General features: G+C 37.0%; 4 protein-coding genes across 5 annotated transcripts; 1 reads left to right on the forward strand and 3 right to left on the reverse strand.

The window, feature by feature from the left end:
• The first annotated feature begins 2,761 nt into the window (after positions 1-2,761).
• On the forward strand, positions 2,762-4,837 carry LOC125211353 (protein IQ-DOMAIN 6-like). Its single transcript, XM_048111093.2, has 5 exons — positions 2,762-3,037; positions 3,221-3,445; positions 3,599-3,826; positions 3,934-4,047; positions 4,123-4,837. The coding sequence occupies exons 1-5, from the start codon at positions 2,972-2,974 to the stop codon at positions 4,702-4,704; spliced, it is 1,215 nt and encodes a 404-aa protein (XP_047967050.2). The 5' UTR covers positions 2,762-2,971; the 3' UTR covers positions 4,705-4,837.
• Positions 4,809-7,320, reverse strand: LOC125211352 (cytochrome P450 711A1-like). Its single transcript, XM_048111092.2, has 5 exons — positions 7,002-7,320; positions 6,329-6,481; positions 5,506-6,259; positions 5,318-5,413; positions 4,809-5,251 (listed from the first exon to the last, which is right to left on the reverse strand). The coding sequence occupies exons 1-5, from the start codon at positions 7,229-7,231 to the stop codon at positions 4,919-4,921; spliced, it is 1,566 nt and encodes a 521-aa protein (XP_047967049.2). The 5' UTR covers positions 7,232-7,320; the 3' UTR covers positions 4,809-4,918.
• Positions 7,321-12,084: 4,764 nt separating this feature from the next.
• LOC125213874 (cytochrome P450 711A1-like) lies at positions 12,085-15,488 on the reverse strand. 2 transcript variants are annotated; one of them, XM_048114646.2, is made up of 7 exons: positions 15,410-15,488; positions 15,170-15,220; positions 14,314-14,524; positions 13,580-13,732; positions 12,745-13,498; positions 12,557-12,652; positions 12,085-12,473 (listed from the first exon to the last, which is right to left on the reverse strand). In XM_048114646.2, the coding sequence occupies exons 3-7, from the start codon at positions 14,520-14,522 to the stop codon at positions 12,141-12,143; spliced, it is 1,545 nt and encodes a 514-aa protein (XP_047970603.2). In that variant the 5' UTR covers positions 14,523-14,524; positions 15,170-15,220; positions 15,410-15,488; the 3' UTR covers positions 12,085-12,140. The 2 variants fall into 2 exon arrangements, with proteins under 2 accessions (XP_047970603.2, XP_047970601.2); XM_048114644.2 differs by lacking the exons at positions 15,170-15,220; positions 15,410-15,488 and having other exon boundaries at positions 14,314-14,558.
• A 305-nt stretch (positions 15,489-15,793) lies between these two features.
• Positions 15,794-17,334, reverse strand: LOC125213875 (heat shock factor protein HSF30-like). The gene is made up of 2 exons (XM_048114647.2): positions 16,986-17,334; positions 15,794-16,498 (listed from the first exon to the last, which is right to left on the reverse strand). Exons 1-2 carry the CDS (start codon positions 17,247-17,249, stop codon positions 15,800-15,802), a joined length of 963 nt encoding a protein of 320 aa, XP_047970604.2. The 5' UTR covers positions 17,250-17,334; the 3' UTR covers positions 15,794-15,799.
• Positions 17,335-18,377: the final 1,043 nt, after the last annotated feature.

The following is an 18,377-nucleotide window of genomic DNA, read 5'->3' on the forward strand; positions in this document are numbered from 1 at the left end:
TGAGGAAAGTAATTGTTTATTTGTTATTCTTTTATTCCATAAATTTGTTTTATTAATAAAAAAAGATGGTCCCCTATTTACTTTTAAATGTCTACTAGAAAACTTGATTGGGCCTAAACTCTATTGAAACTCTACTTAGAATTAGCTAAGTCCAATAATATTCCAATAACATTATTATAATATGAGCCCCTACGTTTAAACTTTTTTTATAGATACTTAACTTTTTCTAATAACACTAACTATTTTCCTGAAAGAGTTAAAAAAATAAAATAGTTACATTATACAGCCAATATGGTTCTGTTTTTTTCATTTTAATTATATTTATAAGTTTATCTCTCTTTTGGGTCTTTTGGGGTGAGTCTCATTTTATATTAATAATAATATACCCCAATTTTTCTTTCTTTCTTTACCGTATTTTACCAATTACAGTACTATTTATTATTGAATAAATAAATTAAAATGTTATGAATTCAAATTTATTAATGCAATGAAATCCAAAAACACATCGTACAATCGATCACGGATATTATAAACAATCATGTTCTATTAATTTTGAATTATTGGGGCTTCTTGTAATGTTACATCAATAATTTTGGTTGATTTTGGCAGTTCAAGTACACTAGAAAAGAGGTCCCCATTTTTGAAAGTGAAATACCTTACTTATTTTTTCAGATTTTCAATATCATTTTTCATTGATTGCAATAAATCGAAGTCAAAACTTTATACATGAGTATTTTTTTCATGTGTAGTCAATTATGCATCATTGCCCCCTTTCCCCCTCTTAAATCAATTAAACTCTAAGCTCCAAAAGAAAAATTTCCTTCATACAAAACAATTACTATAAATTTTTTGGTTATGAAGTACTTTAAGTTTCTTCATTTTGAACAAAACAAATAACTTGACGATTCATGATAAAGTATCACTTTTTTCCATCTCATGTTAAGTAAGATATTTTCTTTCGCCAAGAAATAAAGGATAAATTGGCAAAAAAATTATAAATTTCAGTCAAATTCAGATTTTTCCCACAAATTTTAAAATCAGTCACAAACTCCAAAAATGAGATAAAACAAAATAGATAATTAGAGGGATAAAAAACATTGTTTCTGCAAGAAGGAATGCTCAATCTTATATTTTGTAACATCTCAGATATGAATACGACTCAATTAACATGAGACGAGGGAGTTCGATTATATATATGAGCTAAACAATGGGAGCTCCAAAGAGGGATCCAAAGCAAATGTTGTGGATTTATATGCAAAGACAACATAGATCTTCACTACTTTTACACTGACTTTAGTGATTTTCTGTGTCTACTCAACATTGCAAATTACAACACTCTTGTTCTCATTCTCACTAATAGCATAATACAATAAAATAAACAATAATTAATAAAATAAGTGATTCCAATCTTTTTTGTACCTTTTCATGGTCCACTACAAACGGGTCGTGCCTTTTTAGGATCCATGTCCGAATCTGAGCAATATCGTAATTACCTTCAATGTTGGAGGGCAATTTCGTCCCAATAATACACGAGCGGGAAGGGCGTGGGTCCCCCACCTCCTCCTCTTTCGAAATTCAAATGCCATTTATCCCAAATCCAACGGCTCTCACTCACTGGATAATTACAACCATAAAAAAACACACTACACACAGTTGTGGTTTTATTTTTGTAATATTTTATATTTTTATTAAGTTGGTTAATACTCCCTCCGTCCTAAATAATTTGTTCCTGTTTTCCATTTCGGTCCGTCCCACATAATTTGTCTCATTTCACTTTTATCATTTTTGGTAGTGGACCTCATATTCCACTAACGCATTCCTACTCACATTTTATTATAAAACTAATATATAAAGGTAGTACTCACATTCCACTAACTTTTTCAACTCATTTTTTATTACAATTCTTAAAACCCGTGCTCGATCAAAGTGACCTGAATTATCCGGGACGGAGGGAGTAGAACTTAGCTAATTAGATTAGTTTAAAAGGCAATTTTAGGATATACTTTTCAATGCCCTTCTTTTATCACTACACAAAGTTTATATTTTTCTTCAAGATTTCAATTTTTAATAAACCAAAAGGAGAAAGCTTATAGTATAACTTTCAAGAATTAGGCAAAAATTGCTTTTTAGTTTGAGTTGATTTCTCCTCTAAAATTATGAAGGATAAGTAATTTATGTTCGTGCTTAACTTTCCAAGTTTTGAGTGATAAAGTTTACAAATTTTTTCATTTGTCCAATCAATTTTATTTTTATTTTATCTTTTAGCTTATTAATCTCAAAATGCGATTGCTAGTCATTCATGTCGTACATTAATATAGTAGTACTTCACATGACTATTAATCTCTTAACAAAAAAATTATACTTGTACGTAAATTCAACATCGCCTTTGCCTAAAATCATCGTGGGACAGGCGGACTTTTTAAAACACCTTGATTTATCATTCAAATTTAAAAGGGGCGAAGACGTCTCAAAATTTATTCATATTTAGTGATGTTACGTACAATAATAAATTACTGTCTTTGGATATAAGAAACCCACTGTGTCATACTGTATTTTTATTTGCACTTTAGGAAAAATATTGATGCCATGCCTCAACCTACTATCATTCCATTTTTTCCAATAAAAATAGAAAAAATGCATTTATTTAGTTGACTCGATGATTAATTTCTCCATGGGAAAAACATAATTAATGATTTATTAATGAGTTACTAGTTCAGAAAATTCAGATGTCTCATGTTTGAACACCCCCAAATTTCACTCTTTCTTCCACTGCCCCTTATTTAAGTTTGTATTCTTTTCAAGCAAAAAAAAGTGAAAAAGCAACTATTTTGGGCAGCTTTAATAGCTCTGTTTCACCTCTGTATAATTCGTTTTCCATCAGTTGCTTCACTCAGTTACTTCAAATACGCATTGATCCTCGTTCCCTCTCTCTCTCTAGTTTCAATTTGAAAGATTATTGAGTCTTCAAGAAATGGGGGCTTCTGGAAAATGGGTTAAAGCATTGATAGGGATGAAGAAACCAGACAAAGAAGACAATGTAAGCTCCAAAGATTAGTTCAATCCAATAAAAAACCAATCTTTTTCATTCCCAACAAAAAAGATTCAATTTTTAACTCTGGTTATGTGCATGAGCTGCAGTTCTTGAAGTATATTTTTGTGTTTTTTTATCTCTCTGTTTAATCTGCTTCCTAATTCCCATTTTCAATATTGAAAAAAATAGGAAAAGATTAGTGGAAAGAGCAAAAAATGGAAGCTTTGGAAAGGTGTGAAAAGGCCAGCAGGAATCAATGCCGGGCCGGATTTCTCGTCGGAACCCTCACCGGTGAACAACGACGCCTTCACCGCCGCCGTCGCCGCCGTGGTCCGCGCGCCGCCGAGCGACTTCCGCGCCGTGCGCCAAGAATGGGCCGCCATCAGAATCCAAACCGCCTTCAGAGGATTCTTGGTCAGCAATTTTTCTTTTTTTGGTATTTAATTTAATTAAATAATCTTGAAAATTGACTGAAATGATCATATGAGCATTTGTATCTATTTAATTTTAGTGGTTTAATAATATTGAAATTTGACAAAAAAGATATGGTGATGATTTATGGTTTAGGCAAGAAGGGCTTTGAGGGCTTTGAAGGGATTGGTGAGGCTTCAAGCAATTGTTAGAGGGAGGCAGGTTAGGAAGCAGGCTGCTGTGACATTGAGGTGTATGCAGGCTCTTGTTAGGGTTCAGGCCCGGGTCCGGGCCCGCCGCGTCCGGATGTCGGTCGAGGGGCAGGCCGTGCAGCGCCTCCTCGACGAGCGCCATCGTGAGAACGAGGCCTTGAAGGAAGCTGAGGTATTCACTAATCAAGCACTAGTCACATCGTTTGATTTTTCGTTGGTTTGGTTGGTGGAGTGACGATCTCGTGATTGAAAAAGGGTCGTGTTTTGAATTTATTGTAGGAAGGGTGGTGTGATAGTAGAGGGACTCTTGAAGAGGTTAAGGCCAAGATACAAATGAGGCAAGAGGGAGCTGTCAAGAGAGAGAGAGCCCTTGCTTACTCTCTTGCTCAAAAGGTAAGATCTCGGGTTTGATTCCATCGTGGCGCGACCTTTAAGTTATGTTTGCTAATTTGGTTCATTCTTTGGCAGTGGAAATCAAGCCAGAGTTGTGATTCTTGCATCACTGTGCCAAAATGCCAAGAATTGGACAAGAGCAGCTGTGGATGGAGCTGGCTGGAGAGGTGGATGGTGGCGAAGCCGTGGGAGAATCGGCTCATGGAGAAATCGAGCACGGAGGAACGGTTTCTAGAGACGACACCGCTGATCAAAGAATGCAACAAGAGCAATCTGTCTAGGCTGTCTGAGCCAAGTATGGTGAAAGTGAGGAAGAACAACATGACTAAGAGGATATCAGCAAAGCCTCCACTCTTTGCACATTCGTCGTCTAGCCCTAGCTACGACGAGAGCTCGGCCTCGTCCTCGATCTTCACAACCACGACTCCCATCTCGGGCAAGACTGCCTCTGACAGGACGGAGGATGGCAGCATCAACAGGCCGAACTACATGAACTTGACAGAGGCAACGAGGGCGAAGCAGAGGAGGCACGGAGCTCTGAGGCAGCAGTCCATGGATGAGTTTCAGTTTCTCAACAAGTCCATGGCTGATCCAAAGAGCTCGGATTGTAGTGCCCTGCCTCGACTCCCGACACGAATGGACAAGGGCTTTTTCTAGGGTGGAGGGAAAATGTGGATTTGAAACTTACAACAGCTTGATTGTTTGATATTCACTTCTACATTTTGTAACATAGTAGTAGTACTTGTTTATGAGTTTTGCAATGAGAAAACAAGACTGTATTTATTGATCATTTTATTCAAGTTCATTCGATCCTCGGGTCATCAATACATCTCGTTTGATGGCACGAACAAGTTCTTGATTATGGGATCATTCAGACATCACGTTTGATGGCACGAACCTTAACTCCGTGCCTGAAGTTAAGCACCACGCCGTAATCAATCTGCAGGGGTTTCTCCATGAGGGGGGAATATGTGAACACATACTTCCTATACAGATGAATCAGAGACAGCCTGAGCTCTTGCAAGGAGAATTTCTGCCCAATGCAAGCTCGAGGGCCGAGCCCAAAGGGAATGTGCGCGTAAGGGTGCCTTCGCTTCTCCTCTTCGCCTTCAGGGTCGAACCTCTCTGGCCTGAACTTCTCTGGCTCTGGGAAGTTCTCCGGGTCTTTTGCTAGAACCCCGAGTGCCAGCCACACCCACGTGCCCTAAACCAAACAGCGAACGCGTTAATCCAATGCGCGTTTGTGTGTTTGAAGCAAGACATGACATACCTTTGGTAGGACATAGCCTCCTATGTTAACCTCTGCTGATGTTTCTCTTGCAACCAATGGAGAAACTGTGTAGAATCTCATTGCTTCTTTGATGACCTAATTTTTAGATAGTAATCAAGAAAATGCAATGAGATTAGTTACATTCATCATATTTCAAGAATTCAAGAATAGTGTTACCAATATTTTACCATATCAAGATAAGGGAACTTGTGTTGAAGATCATGGGCAGTAGGCATTAGGTCATGAGGGCCGAACCCATCGATCTCTTCTAGAACCTTCTTCTCGACGTCTGGATGGCCAGCGACAAGATAGACGATGGTGGAGAGCGTAAACGAGGTAGTTGTTGATCCTGCCAAGAGATGCTCATAGGCAAGAGCACTGATATAATCAGAAGTGAAGGCCTTGTTTGGACCTTTCTCTCCATCTCTTGCCCCGAGTATAAGAGACACGAAATCCTTCGAGCCAGGGTCAGCGTTCGCCTGCTTAATCCTGCTCTGCACGATCTTATCCAGACGCGTGCTCAGCTCCTTGTTCGTACGGTCCAGTTTCCAGTCCATAGTGCCCGGGATCCTCTTGAGGATCTGGCGGAAGGGTTCTTGAAGGAACGGGATGAGCGCGCCAAGGATGATGGAGAACGAGCCGGTGAGGTCCATCTTGACCTGGCTCGTGGAGTAGACGTGCTGGTTGATGAATTCCTGGACATGGCCGTCTTCGTGCCTTTGCGAACTTGGCTTGGAGAGGCCGAAATCAACGCCAAACGCAGCCTTCCCGATCACATCCGTGGCCAGTTTGAGGGAGAGATCGGACAGGGCTATGTCGTTGGACCCGAGATCCTCGGTGGCCGATGCAATAAAGTCTTGCATCGTTGGGATAAGCGTGGCTAGATGGGACGGCTGGTAGATGGAGACGATCGCGTTGCGCATGGTCGACCACCTCGCGCCCCTGAGGGTCCGTGGCACGAGAGTCAACAACAACAACAACAAAACATTCATAAAAAGATCAAATTAGGACCTTGTGAAGAAGAGGCCTTTTTGATGAACAGGAGAAGCTGCAATGGGAGAAGGGATGCTTCTGTTGGAGAAATACTTGAATTTTTTGATCCCAACTTCTCTGCAAAGATCTGCATTTGCTACTATTACTAGTGGCTGCCTTCCCAAATGAAATCTGTTTTTGCACCAAAAAATATACTATTAGAAATACTTGAAATGATGAAATAAGTGAAGCTGAAAATTAAAAAGCCAAACAAGGCTTACATTCATTTTCATGTACAAATTCCATTTTTTGGTACCATCATTATCATAGCCATGATTAGTGAAAAAATAAGAGTACCTTTTTAAAAATATAAATTACATACAATAATTGAAATCACCCACAAACAAGAATTTGAGAATCACTTTATTTAATGATCTTAGCATTGAGTTATACTAGAAGCATTGTTATCTTTGACTAAAGATTGGCCCACAAATACCAATCTTGCACCAAAATACAGAATATCATTTTGATCATGATTGAAAAAAGGCAGAAAATTTTTGAGTCATTACTTTTTTGTCGCAAATTCTCAATTCTATTAAGAAAAAGTTGCCTAAAATCATATGTTTTGCAAGAAATGATCAGAAAAAAATTAACTGAAGTTTCTCTAACACTTATTACTTGCAACTCTACTTATTTCGAGACGCGAAATTACCTAAATATGGGGCCGTAGCGGTTGGCAAGAGTAGTGAAGATTTCGGGGCCATGCTCAGCTAGCAACGGAAGGTGTCCGACCAGAGGCAATGCCGGAGGGCCGGGGATGCGCCTAACGCCCCAATACGGGGCATAAAGGTACACCAAAGCCCCGGCCGCGGCTACTAGGATCGACAAGGCGATTTTCAGCACCAGCAAAGGCTCCACCAGGTTTGCTACAAACTCCATCATGATGAAAAATGAAGCACTAAGCAAAAGAGGTTAACTGAGACTATCAAATCTATAAGAAGCTTGTTCCAAGTTATATACTACTCCTATAAAGCAATTTGGTTAAAGCAATTTGGTTTGATATGAGGTAATGAGATAATAGCACATAGGAGATACCCAAGTATAAATGATTAATAAGATGGATATTTATGACAATTTGCCATGGAAGATTTTATTAATTATTAAATTTATTTGACTTTTTTTATATAGTATGATACTCCCTCCATCATATAAAAATAAAGACATTTATCTTTATCGTATGTCTCATAAAAATATTTCATTTCCATCTATGAAAAAGTTCTCTCAATCTGAGACTATCAAATCTATAAGAAGCTTTTTCCAAGTTATATACTACTATAAAGCAATTTGGTTTGATATGAGGTAATGAGATAATATCACATAGGAGATACCCAAGTATAAATGATTAATAAGATGGATATTTATGACAATTTGCCATTGAAGATTTTATTAATTATTAAATTTATTTGACTTTTTTATGTAGTATGATACTCCCTTCGTCATATAAAAATAAAGACATTTATCTTTTTCGTATGTCTCATAAAAATATTTCATTTCCATCTATGAAAAGTTCTCTCAAACTCATTACATATATATATATATATATAAATTTATTTATCGTTTATACTATTATGGCCATCCACCTCATCTCTTTTAATTTAACAATTTACATTAATTCTCGTGCCGCCGCAAATATCCTTATTTCTTTAGGATGAGGGAGTATCATTTTGTAACCCATAAAGCCACAACTAACACTCCCTCCATCCCCATATAGTTGAGTCATATTCCTTTTTGGGTTATCTCAAGATAGTTGAGTTATTTCATTTTTTGGTAAAAACTGTCGTTTTTCATATTTTACTTTCTTTTTATCTCTTTTACTTTATTCTCTTTACTTTAACATTTAATAACTTTAACACATTAATTTCTTAATTATGTGCCCGAATAAATGCTCAACTACTTTGGAACAGAGAGTTAGTACTACTCACTATTCCCTTCGCCCCTGAAAATTTGTGATCTCATATTCCACTAACTAATTCTCACTCACATTTTATAATAAAACTAATAGAAGTATATAAAAGTAGAATCTACGTGCCACTAACTTTTTCAACTTACTTTTTATTATATTTTTAAAATTTCTTAAAATCAAATGATGGCAAATTATTAAAGATGGAGGAGTATCTTTTAAAATAACAAAAATGGTCAACTATAATATGTCACTGCACAATCGGTTGCAACCGAAAATTAATACTCCACTACTACTACTATTTTTGAGAATGTCAACTCTACAACTAAGCTAGTGATGTTGTTATTGTTAGAGGTGAGTATTTAGATTTCAAATCAAAATTTGCTCTATCAGAAAATCCAAAGTTTGTATTATAAGATTCGATCTGATCCAAAAAATCAGAAATTATATAAAATTATAATATAAAAATCGAAAATTTCAATATTCAACACCAAAAATTGAAAATCCAATACCAAATACATTATACCATTTGTTAGGTTTAATTACTAGTACCCCTATAACATATCCAATAGGATTTGAATTTATAAAAAAAACTGAATTTTGAATTTTGATTTGGTACCGGATGTTCGGATTTCAAATATTTTGCTCACCATATTTTAGGTCCTTAAAGTTGAAAGAATATCACCACTGTGTCTTTGAAAAATCATTTAAAAAAATAGCAAATTTAAACTTTAAACTTATGATTCAAATTCAAAAAGTACTAATAAATTCAGATTAGTTATATTCTTAATAAGTTCAGGGGAAAAATAAAAAAAAATATTAAGAAATATATGAAATGTGATAAATAATATCCCAGAGACATGTGGTGATATTCTTTAAATTTCGGAGATTTAAAACATGTAAATCTTAGTATTTCTTTAAAATTTGGAGATTTAAAATATGTAAATCTTAGCTAAATTATAGTACTACTATAGCTCAAGAGAAGCTTGGTTCATTCAAGCCTATGTGAAAAATTATTACCAAAGATGAGATGCCTAATAAAGAACTAATAATATGCAACTTATAGTTCCAAGTTAAATTTTGTTGGACCTTAAGAAAGTCAAAATTGTTTTATTGGATCTGGACCCTTCCCTTGCATAGTCAAAATCGTACTCTACTTAGTCTACTACTAAGCTAATGATTGTGCTTTCCTTACTTAGCATAGATATTTACTTTACTTTTAATACTTCCTCCGTCTCATAAAGATTGTCTCACTACTGAACACGAATTTTAAGAAATGTAATGAAAAGTAAGTTGAAAAAGTCGGTGGAATGTGGTTTCTACTTTTATATATTAATTTTATAATAAAATGTGATTAGAAATGAGTTTGTAGAATATGAGATTCACTACCAAAAATGATAAAAAAATAAAATGTGACAAATTTTGTGGAACGGACCGAAATAGAAAATAGAACAATTTTTATAAGACGGAGGGAGTATTACTGTTGTATTTATGTCAAATAAGCTCCAATGCAAAGAAATGCATACTAACCAAATGAAAATTTCTTTATTAAAATATGGAGATAAATAAATAATGTATCTTAATATAAACACTTTTTTTTGTCAGTGGCATCATATATGTACCACATGCATAGTGATAAAATTAAAAATATGGAGATGCAAATAAGATTTGAAAGTTTAAAATATAATCAAACGATTAAGTTTATATTTATCAAAATAAGATAAATTTATTTTTATAAGCATCCGCTAGTGAAAAGCTGATGAAAAAATTCCCCAACATCAATATCTTTGCTGTCAAAATAAAAACATGGCTCCAAATTCATGCGTAAGCATAAGCTGACTTTTTTAGCATAAAACACGGCTATAAATTGAGGAAGACAAACAAGTGAGAGAAGTGAAACAAGAGAGAGAAATCACGAAAAAAAAGAGAGAATATTTTTTTAAGTCCACGAACTTTGTCAAAGTATTATTTTAGGTCCGTGAACTTTGAAAATATCATTTAGATCCGTGAACTACAAGTTAATATCATTTGAGGTATTTTGAACTTTTTCCGGATGAAAATGCCCTCAATGCCTTCAAAGGGCAATTTGGACAATTCTCTTGCTACTCATCTTGCGTCAAAGACCTAGAATCCAACAATTTTTTTTAACTAACTACTCCCTCCGTCCCGGAGTATTAGACTCACTTCTTTTGGGCACATGATTTAAGGAATTGATATTTAAATAGTTAAAGTGGAGAGAGTAAATTATTAGAGAGGGAAAAAGTAGGGGAGAGAAGAGAGAAAAAAGTAGGTGGAGAATAAAATAAGATAGATGCTTTTTGCTGAAAAAGGAAATGAGTCTAATATGTTGGAACATCCCAAAAAGGAAAGTTGGTCTAATACCTTGGGACGGAGGGAGTACTATTTAGTTCATTACCATCCAAATTGAATTTAATCATAATTAAACTTTGCCGTAAAAAATATGTGTTAGTTTTTCAATTATTAGATGACTAATTATTTAATGATAGTGAATTGGGACTTGATACTTTATTTTATTTTTTTCAATTGAAACTGCTTTTTAATAACTTACTATAGGTGATGTGTGAATTCTATCTAGCTTATTTGTTTTGAAATTAGATAGCTATTAATTTGGATTGTCATTTGGAGATGAATTTCAAAATGGAGATCAATTAACATCTAAATTGAATTTAAATATAAAACTTTGCCGTTAAAAATTGTTGGATTCTATGTCTCTAACGCAAGATAATTGGCGAAAGAATTGTCCAAATTGACCTTGGAAGGTCTTAAGGGCATTTTCGTCCCAATTTTTTTAAAAATACCTCAAATGATATTAATCCGTAGTTGATGGACCTAAAATGATATTTTTAAAGTTTACGGACCTAAAATGATACTTTGGTAAAGTTCATGGACTTAAAAAGATGTTCCCTCAAAAAAAAATAGAGAACATAGAGAAATGATTAAAGAAGTCTAGAGGTGCTGGAAATGAATAATTTGAATATACTGTCAGTTTTAACGTACCACTGGCAAAATAAGAGAGAGATGAGAAAACTCAAGAAAAAGAATTAAGTAGTGGAATGAGTATGAGTAGATTGCAGAGTCCATGATGCGTACGATTATTATTTTTTAAAAATATTCTATATTTATACTTTATCTAATTTTAGGGGACGACCCAAAAATAGTAAAATTAGTCTATTTTTCAGAGACTATGCAGTATTAAAATTCTGAAAACGGTGAAAAATACATTACACGTAATAAACACTTTCACTAGGTATCTATGATGATAGTACTAAATTTTACGAGGTACACAAATATACAAATGTCATATATTGAAAGGGAGTGTTAATAATGATAAATTAAATCCCCATAATCAAGAAGAATAGCCTGCAATCAAGAAAGACATGTAAATCACTAAATCTATAATCTCTGTCTTTTCAAATCAAAACATAAGAATATAGTCATTATTTGATTTTCAAGCATCAAGACAGAGAGCATCTACACTAGAAGCATATTATAAAAATCATGGTCCTTGTGTTGCTATATAAGCTATGATCCTATGAAAATTATTCTTAATAGTCCCTTTTAGATTAGTTTTGTCACATCTTTGAACACGTCCCTTTATTTTCCAGTTTCTTGATCATCTGAAAATACCATTAATCTTTACAACGGGTGGATGTCGTCTTCGCTAGACCTTTTCGTAGATGATCTTGTACGAGATCCATAGATGCTCGGACGGAACAATTAGACACGAAAACATAGCAACGAGGCCTAAAACTACCCACCTTATGCACAAACACACTAAAGAAGCTAGTAGTTATGACTTATGACTCGTGCCAAGAAAGAAGACTGTATTTTTTGATCATTTTATTCAAGTTTATTCTATTCTGGGATCGTTCATACATCGCGTTTGATGGCACGAACCTTAACTCCGTGTCTAAAGTTAAGTACTATGCCATAATCAAGCTGCAGGGGATTCTCCATGAGTGGAGAATGCCTGAACACATATTTCCTATATAGATGAATCATGGATAGCTTAATCTCTTGCAATGAGAATTTCTGTCCAATGCAAGCCCGAGGGCCGATCCCAAATGGAATGTAGGCGTAAGGATGCCTCCGCTTCTCCTCTTCGCCATCTGGGTCGAACCTCTCTGGCCTGAACTTCTCCGGCTCTGGGAAGTTCACTGGATCTTTTGTGAGAACCCCGAGTGCCAGCCACACCCACGTGCCCTAAACCAAATGGCGAACAAGTTTAGCAGCCAATGAATACGCGTAATGTGTGAGTGAAGCAAGACATGAGTCACATGACATACCTTTGGTAGTAGATAGCCTCCTATGCTAACTTCTGCTGATGTTTCTCTAGCAACCAAGGGAGAAACTGTGTAGAATCTCATTGCCTCTTTGATGACCTAATTTTTAGATAGCAATCAAGAAAATACAATGAGATTAGTTACATTCATCATATTTCAAGAATTCAAGAATAGTGCAACCAAAATTTTACCATATCAAGATAAGGGAACTTGTGTTGAAGATCATGGGCAGTAGGCATTAGCTCATGAGGGCCGAATCCATCGATCTCCTCTAGAACCTTCTTCTCGACGTCTGGATGGCTAGCGACAAGGTAGACGATACTAGAGAGTGTAAACGAGGTAGTTGCTGATCCTGCCAAGAGATGCTCATAGGTAACAGCACTGACATAATCAGAGGTGAAGGCCTTGTTTGCACCTTTCTCTGTCTCCCTTGCCCCAAGTATAAGAGACAAGAAATCCTTCGAGCCCGGATCATCATTTGCCTCCTTCATTCTACTCTGCACGATCTCATCCAGACGTCTGCTCAAGTCCATGTTTGTACGCTCCACTTTCCAGTCCATGGTGCCCGGGATCCTCTTGAGGATCTGGCGAAAGGGTTCTTGAAGAATCGGGATGAGCACTCCTAAAATGATGGACAATGATCCAGACAGGTCCATCTTGAGCTGGCTTGTGGAGTAGACGTGCTGGTTGATGAATTCTTGAACACGGCCATCTTCATGCCTGCGCGATCTTGGCTTGGAGAGGCCGAAATCAACGCCAAACGCAGCCTTCCCGATAACATCTGTGGCCAGTTTGAGGGAGAGATCGGAGAAGGTTAAGTCATTGGACCCGAGATCCTCCGTGGCAGATGCAATCAAGTCTTGCATCGTTGGGATAAGCGTGGCTAGATGAGACGGCTGGTAGAGGGAGAGAATCGTGTTGCGCATGGTCGACCACCTCGCGTCCCTGTGGATCCGTGGCACAAGAGTTACAAAGACTACGACAAAACAACAACAAAACATTCATAAAGACATCAAATTTTGGGACCTTGTGAAGAATAGGCCTTTTTGATGCAGAGGAGAAGCTGCAATGGGAGAAGGGATGCTTCTGTTGGAGAAATACTTGAATTTTTTTATCCCAACTTCTCTGCAAAGATCTGCATTTGCTACTATTACTAGTGGTTGTCTTCCCATATGAAATCTGTTTTTGCACCCAAAAATAAAAAACTTATTTAGAAATACTTGAAATGATCAAAAACCAAACAAGTAGTACTATATTTATTGATGCAATCGTTTTCAACTGCAAATTCCATTTTTTGATACTACCATCTGCATCATAGCCATGATTCTTGGAAACATATGATTACATTTTTTCAAAAATAAATAAAATAAAATTTAAATTACCCTAAAAAGTAATGCGGCCTCCAACAAGAAGTTGAGAATGACCATCTGTTGTCACTTTGTTTAGTGACATATTGAGTAATAATGATACATAGTTATCTTTGACTAAAGATTGGCCCACAAATAGCAATCTTGCACTAAAATACAAAGTTTGGAAACATACAATGAATAATGAAAAATTCGCCACAAAAAAATGATACTACTACAAATCAATTGAACCTGCATCCCTTTACAGCTAGAAAATTTTTGAGCCATTACTTTATATGCTTCTAATGAAAACAAGAACTGCATAAAAAGTTGTCTAACAATCATATGTTTTGCAAGAAATGATCAGAAAAAAAAAACTGAAGTTTCTCAGCAAAGTAGTTTGATGAAATATACCGGAATATAGGGCCGTGGTGCTTGGCAAGAATAGAGAACACGTCCGGGCCATATTCAGTGAGCAATGGAAGGTGTCCGACCACAGGCATTGCTGGAGGGCCGGGGACGTGCCTAACACCCCAATACGGTGCATAAAGGTACACCAAAGCCCCAACCACGGCTGCTAGGATCGCAGAAGCGATTTCAAGCACCAGAAAAGGCTCTACCATCTCTGTAGTTACAAACTCCATAATGAGAAAAAAGAAAGTGAAATTGCACTAATTTATAGAATAAAAAAAGGGTTCTATGGGATGGTATAGGGTTTTTTGTCTGTATTGAATGGTGATATTATGATGGTGGGTTTTCTGTTACAAACACATAATGCTGCAACTTTCACTGTGTGTTTTCCAGTTATAGCCTGTGGGGTCTCATGATAATCCCACACACAATTCAAAATATTTATTCCTAATTGGACTAATGGACAAATGATCACCCAGGGATCATGGCCGATTGGACCCTAGTCGGCTGTCACATCAGATGCCATGATCGCCCACACGAGCATCGACCAATGGAGGGTCGACAAGTCCCTGTACAATGTACATCAACTTGAGGATGAAGTGGTTTTCTGTACTCAACAATCTGATTCTGTGACTGTGTGAGTGTTTGTGTTCTTTCACTTGTTCAAGAATAAGATTTGCTCAATATCACAAATTAGTACACAATACACTTTCCTATTTTTGACAATTCAATGCAGCATATATGCAAGTCTCAATCATGAGAGAGTAGCTACAAGCATCTAGGCATAGGGCATCATATTACTTAAAAAAATTGCATCTTGAATTCTTGATCATAAGCATATTATAAAAATTCTTTGTACCTTGAAGATATGTTTTGTCTCATCTTTGAATATGTCCTGTTTCTTGATCATCTGAAAATACCATCAATCTTTGTTTAGAAGAGTTCTAGCTGGATAACGGGCAACGTCGTCCTCACCAGAACTTCCTAGACAAGACTAAAACTTATCTCGTAGATGCTACATCTAATGAAACTCGTCTTATACATAAATGATCTCGTACGAGATCCACAGATATGTACGGACAGTGAAGCCAGAGCGCACCCGAATCAGGCGCAGATACAGAGCAACGAGGCCTTTGGTGAAACCCTCCTCACAGCTGCTGCACAAAACTCCCCGCCTTCTGCACAAACATATCAAGAAAAAACATATTAAAAATGGACAAACAGATTAAGAAAAAACACAAAACATCATATAATCCCCAATCAAACAAGCTGATTTGTGAAGGAGATACTAATTGGTTAAGCAATGAACAAGAACTTCAAAAGATTGTTCCATACAATCAGACTGAATCTCATCAGTCATCATCACCACCGCGATTCTTTGTTCTTCGTCTCAGCCACAACAAATCCATCCATCTCAAGCATATAACACACAAGATTCAAGAACCTAAAACACAACCAAATTCAGCTCCAAATCATCATAGCAATCAAACTACATAAAGTCTAATTCATCAACAAGTTCTTGAAGTTCCTCATCCCAATCTCCGGCTCCCACTTCCTCGTCTTCACTTAAAAGCCTCTCCAACAGATCTGAGCTCGTGCCACCAACATTTGCAGCCGAAACCAATGTCTCAATCTCAGCTTCAACCTCACTTTGATCTGGAGCCAGATCGAGCTGATTCTCCAACACCTCATCCGTGATAGGATTCGAGCTCGTCCCACCAACATTCGCAGCTGAGATCAATGACTCCACAAGCACCTCATCCGGGGTCATAGTCAGCTGCCTCTTCAGCCCTAATTCAACGCATCTCTGACCATTCGCGACCCTCTCAGCAAACAACGGATTGCTAAAGGCCTTCGCAACAAAGCTAGTCATCTGCTGCTGCTTCCTCTCAGAGCCACGGATACGCTCCTCAATCACCATGAGACGCTCCCTCGAGCTCTGCTGCTGCTGCTTGAGCTTCAAGACCTCGGCCCTCAACACGTCTCGATCTCTCTTCAGCCTCTCCACCTCCTCTTCCTTCCCAAACAGCCCCAACTCAATACAAGAAGCCCCTCCTCCTCCTTGCTGGCTCGTGCCCTGCATCATCACGTTTCGCCTCCTCTTGATCGTCTTCAACAGATGCTTCTTCCCACTTAGAAACGCCTCGTTCGCAAACTCCCATCGATCCGCATCCACCTTTCTAAAGCCCTGCATTCCAGTTTCATCCCTAGAACAGTCTCAGAAACTCAAATTCGATTTGTAGCAAACTATTCTACTACCTATAGTAGAGTCCGTTTCATAAATTTGCAGAGGTGCATCAACTGTTAAGATCAAATGTAGAAGGTTATCAATAATACATCAGTCAACCACACAATCACATCACAAACCTTCTCATTACTCAATTTGTTGCAAATTCATCAACTGTTTATGCATTGGGACAAATTTCACACTCAATAAATTACATAATTAGTCGAAAAACACTCGAATTTAACCACACAAACCTCATCAAACACATAATGTAGCAAAAAAAAGATCACTTTTTTCACATCAAAATCAACATAAATGGCTTCTGCAACTGCAGAAATTGGGATCAACCCAACTCATTCCACCAATCAATGACTCAATCACACCAACTAAACTCAAAACAAACCACAGGAAATTAAGAAATTGAGCTCGAATTTCCGAGAAAACTTACGTAGGTATTAAGCTGTCGAACGAAGCTGGAGAAATTGTTGTGCTTGAAGAATTTGGGAAGCAATGCGGCGGACAATCGGTGTGGGTCCCACACGATGAAGCTGTTCCTCGCCCTGCTCCACGAGATCACCGAATCCGTCGACGAATCCTCCACCATCTCGAACGTCTTCGTCAGGAACGGCGGCGTGCCCACATCGAGCAAGCTCTCGATCGGCCTCGGCTCGTCGGCGGCGGCTTCTTCCACCTTCACCGTCGCACCTTCCATTTTGGGTTAGTTGCTGCTGAAGTTCGTTGGGAAAAAAATGGAACTAACTTTCTATTTTTAGTGAAATTGTTGAAAATTGAAATCGCGGGTGTTTTGGATTGAGATTTTGTATAAGTGAGGGGAAGGTTCTAGAACATATGGAAAGTTCGGAGTGGATATTTAAATATCTTTAGTTGAGGCGTGGCATGTCGGCATTGGTCAGCGTTGGCCACGTGGGAGGATGTGATTTGGAGGAAGAATCTAGAAGCTTCTCAGATATTTTGGGCTGAGATGAGAAAGATGTGGAGGTTAGATATTTTAATATAGTAGAGTCAAGTTTAATAAAATATTGTGAAAGCTGGTCAGCTTTATAATTTTTCTTTAACAAACAGACTAGTAGTACTAGCTTGTTTAACTTATAGGTATAGACATTCACTTATGATTTTTTGCTGCCAATTTTACCACAAAAATTTGTTATAGAGTGGTTGCGAAGTTGATAACGTGGTTGCGAAGTTGATGCACTATTTATTCGTATTAAAAATATATGCAAGTATATATGGTAGATCTATTATAGCTAAAGATCATTACCGAGATATCGAACATAGGGAATTATAATTGACTATCATATACTAAGCATCACATATTATCTAGAGACACGGAGATTTTAAGTTGATTTATTAAACTAGACAGAAATAAATAAACAAATAAAAGGAACCATAAAAACATACTCTCTCCGTCCCAAGATAAGTGACTTGTATTCCTTTTTAGGGTGTCCCACTATAAGTGACCTCCTTGAATTACGGTCTTTAGAGTTATTAAGTCGGTCACTTAACTAGAATACTCTCCTGAGGTGAGAAATCCGTAGATTAGGTGTTGAAACCAAAGTCCCCTTCAAATCTCTAACAACTAACTCCTAAAAGATCGTTAAGACCAATGACCTCACGTGAAACCCCAACTCTCCCGAGTTCTATTGAATTAAAGTGTGAATTATCCTTTTTCCAAGTCAATTATTTCATCTCTCGAGTACTCTAATCAACTCTAATATGTATTCAAGAGTTAGCTAATCAATTGAATATAGAAGACACAAGGATAAATCAAATAACTGCAAGAGCTTACAAAGAAAATCAATTGAATATCTTCATCAAAAAT

This window comes from Salvia hispanica, chromosome 3 (assembly GCF_029641045.1).
Source record: "Salvia hispanica isolate PSC_SH4W2 chromosome 3, Shi_PSC_v1, whole genome shotgun sequence".
Taxonomy (NCBI): domain Eukaryota; kingdom Viridiplantae; phylum Streptophyta; class Magnoliopsida; order Lamiales; family Lamiaceae; genus Salvia; species Salvia hispanica.

What these genes read in the sequence shown, in the direction of transcription:
- LOC125213874 (XM_048114644.2), bottom strand. Translation starts at nt 14,543, where the DNA reads ATGGAGTTTGTAACTACAGAGATGGTAGAGCCTTTTCTGGTGCTTGAA. An exon ending in AAAGGCCTATTCTTCACAAG is followed by an intron (nt 13,499 to 13,579) that starts GTCCCAAAATTT and finishes ACGGATCCACAG; the next exon opens with GGACGCGAGGTGGTCGACCA. An exon ending in AGTTCCCTTATCTTGATATG is followed by an intron (nt 12,653 to 12,744) that starts GTAAAATTTTGG and finishes TCTAAAAATTAG; the next exon opens with GTCATCAAAGAGGCAATGAG.
- LOC125211353 (XM_048111093.2), top strand. Translation starts at nt 2,972, where the DNA reads ATGGGGGCTTCTGGAAAATGGGTTAAAGCATTGATAGGGATGAAGAAA. An exon ending in CCGCCTTCAGAGGATTCTTG is followed by an intron (nt 3,446 to 3,598) that starts GTCAGCAATTTT and finishes TTTATGGTTTAG; the next exon opens with GCAAGAAGGGCTTTGAGGGC. An exon ending in CTTACTCTCTTGCTCAAAAG is followed by an intron (nt 4,048 to 4,122) that starts GTAAGATCTCGG and finishes ATTCTTTGGCAG; the next exon opens with TGGAAATCAAGCCAGAGTTG.
- LOC125213875 (XM_048114647.2), bottom strand. Translation starts at nt 17,249, where the DNA reads ATGGAAGGTGCGACGGTGAAGGTGGAAGAAGCCGCCGCCGACGAGCCG. An exon ending in TTCGACAGCTTAATACCTAC is followed by an intron (nt 16,499 to 16,985) that starts GTAAGTTTTCTC and finishes ACTGGAATGCAG; the next exon opens with GGCTTTAGAAAGGTGGATGC.
- LOC125211352 (XM_048111092.2), bottom strand. Translation starts at nt 7,231, where the DNA reads ATGATGGAGTTTGTAGCAAACCTGGTGGAGCCTTTGCTGGTGCTGAAA. An exon ending in AGTTCCCTTATCTTGATATG is followed by an intron (nt 5,414 to 5,505) that starts GTAAAATATTGG and finishes TCTAAAAATTAG; the next exon opens with GTCATCAAAGAAGCAATGAG. An exon ending in GAGGCTATGTCCTACCAAAG is followed by an intron (nt 5,252 to 5,317) that starts GTATGTCATGTC and finishes TGTTTGGTTTAG; the next exon opens with GGCACGTGGGTGTGGCTGGC.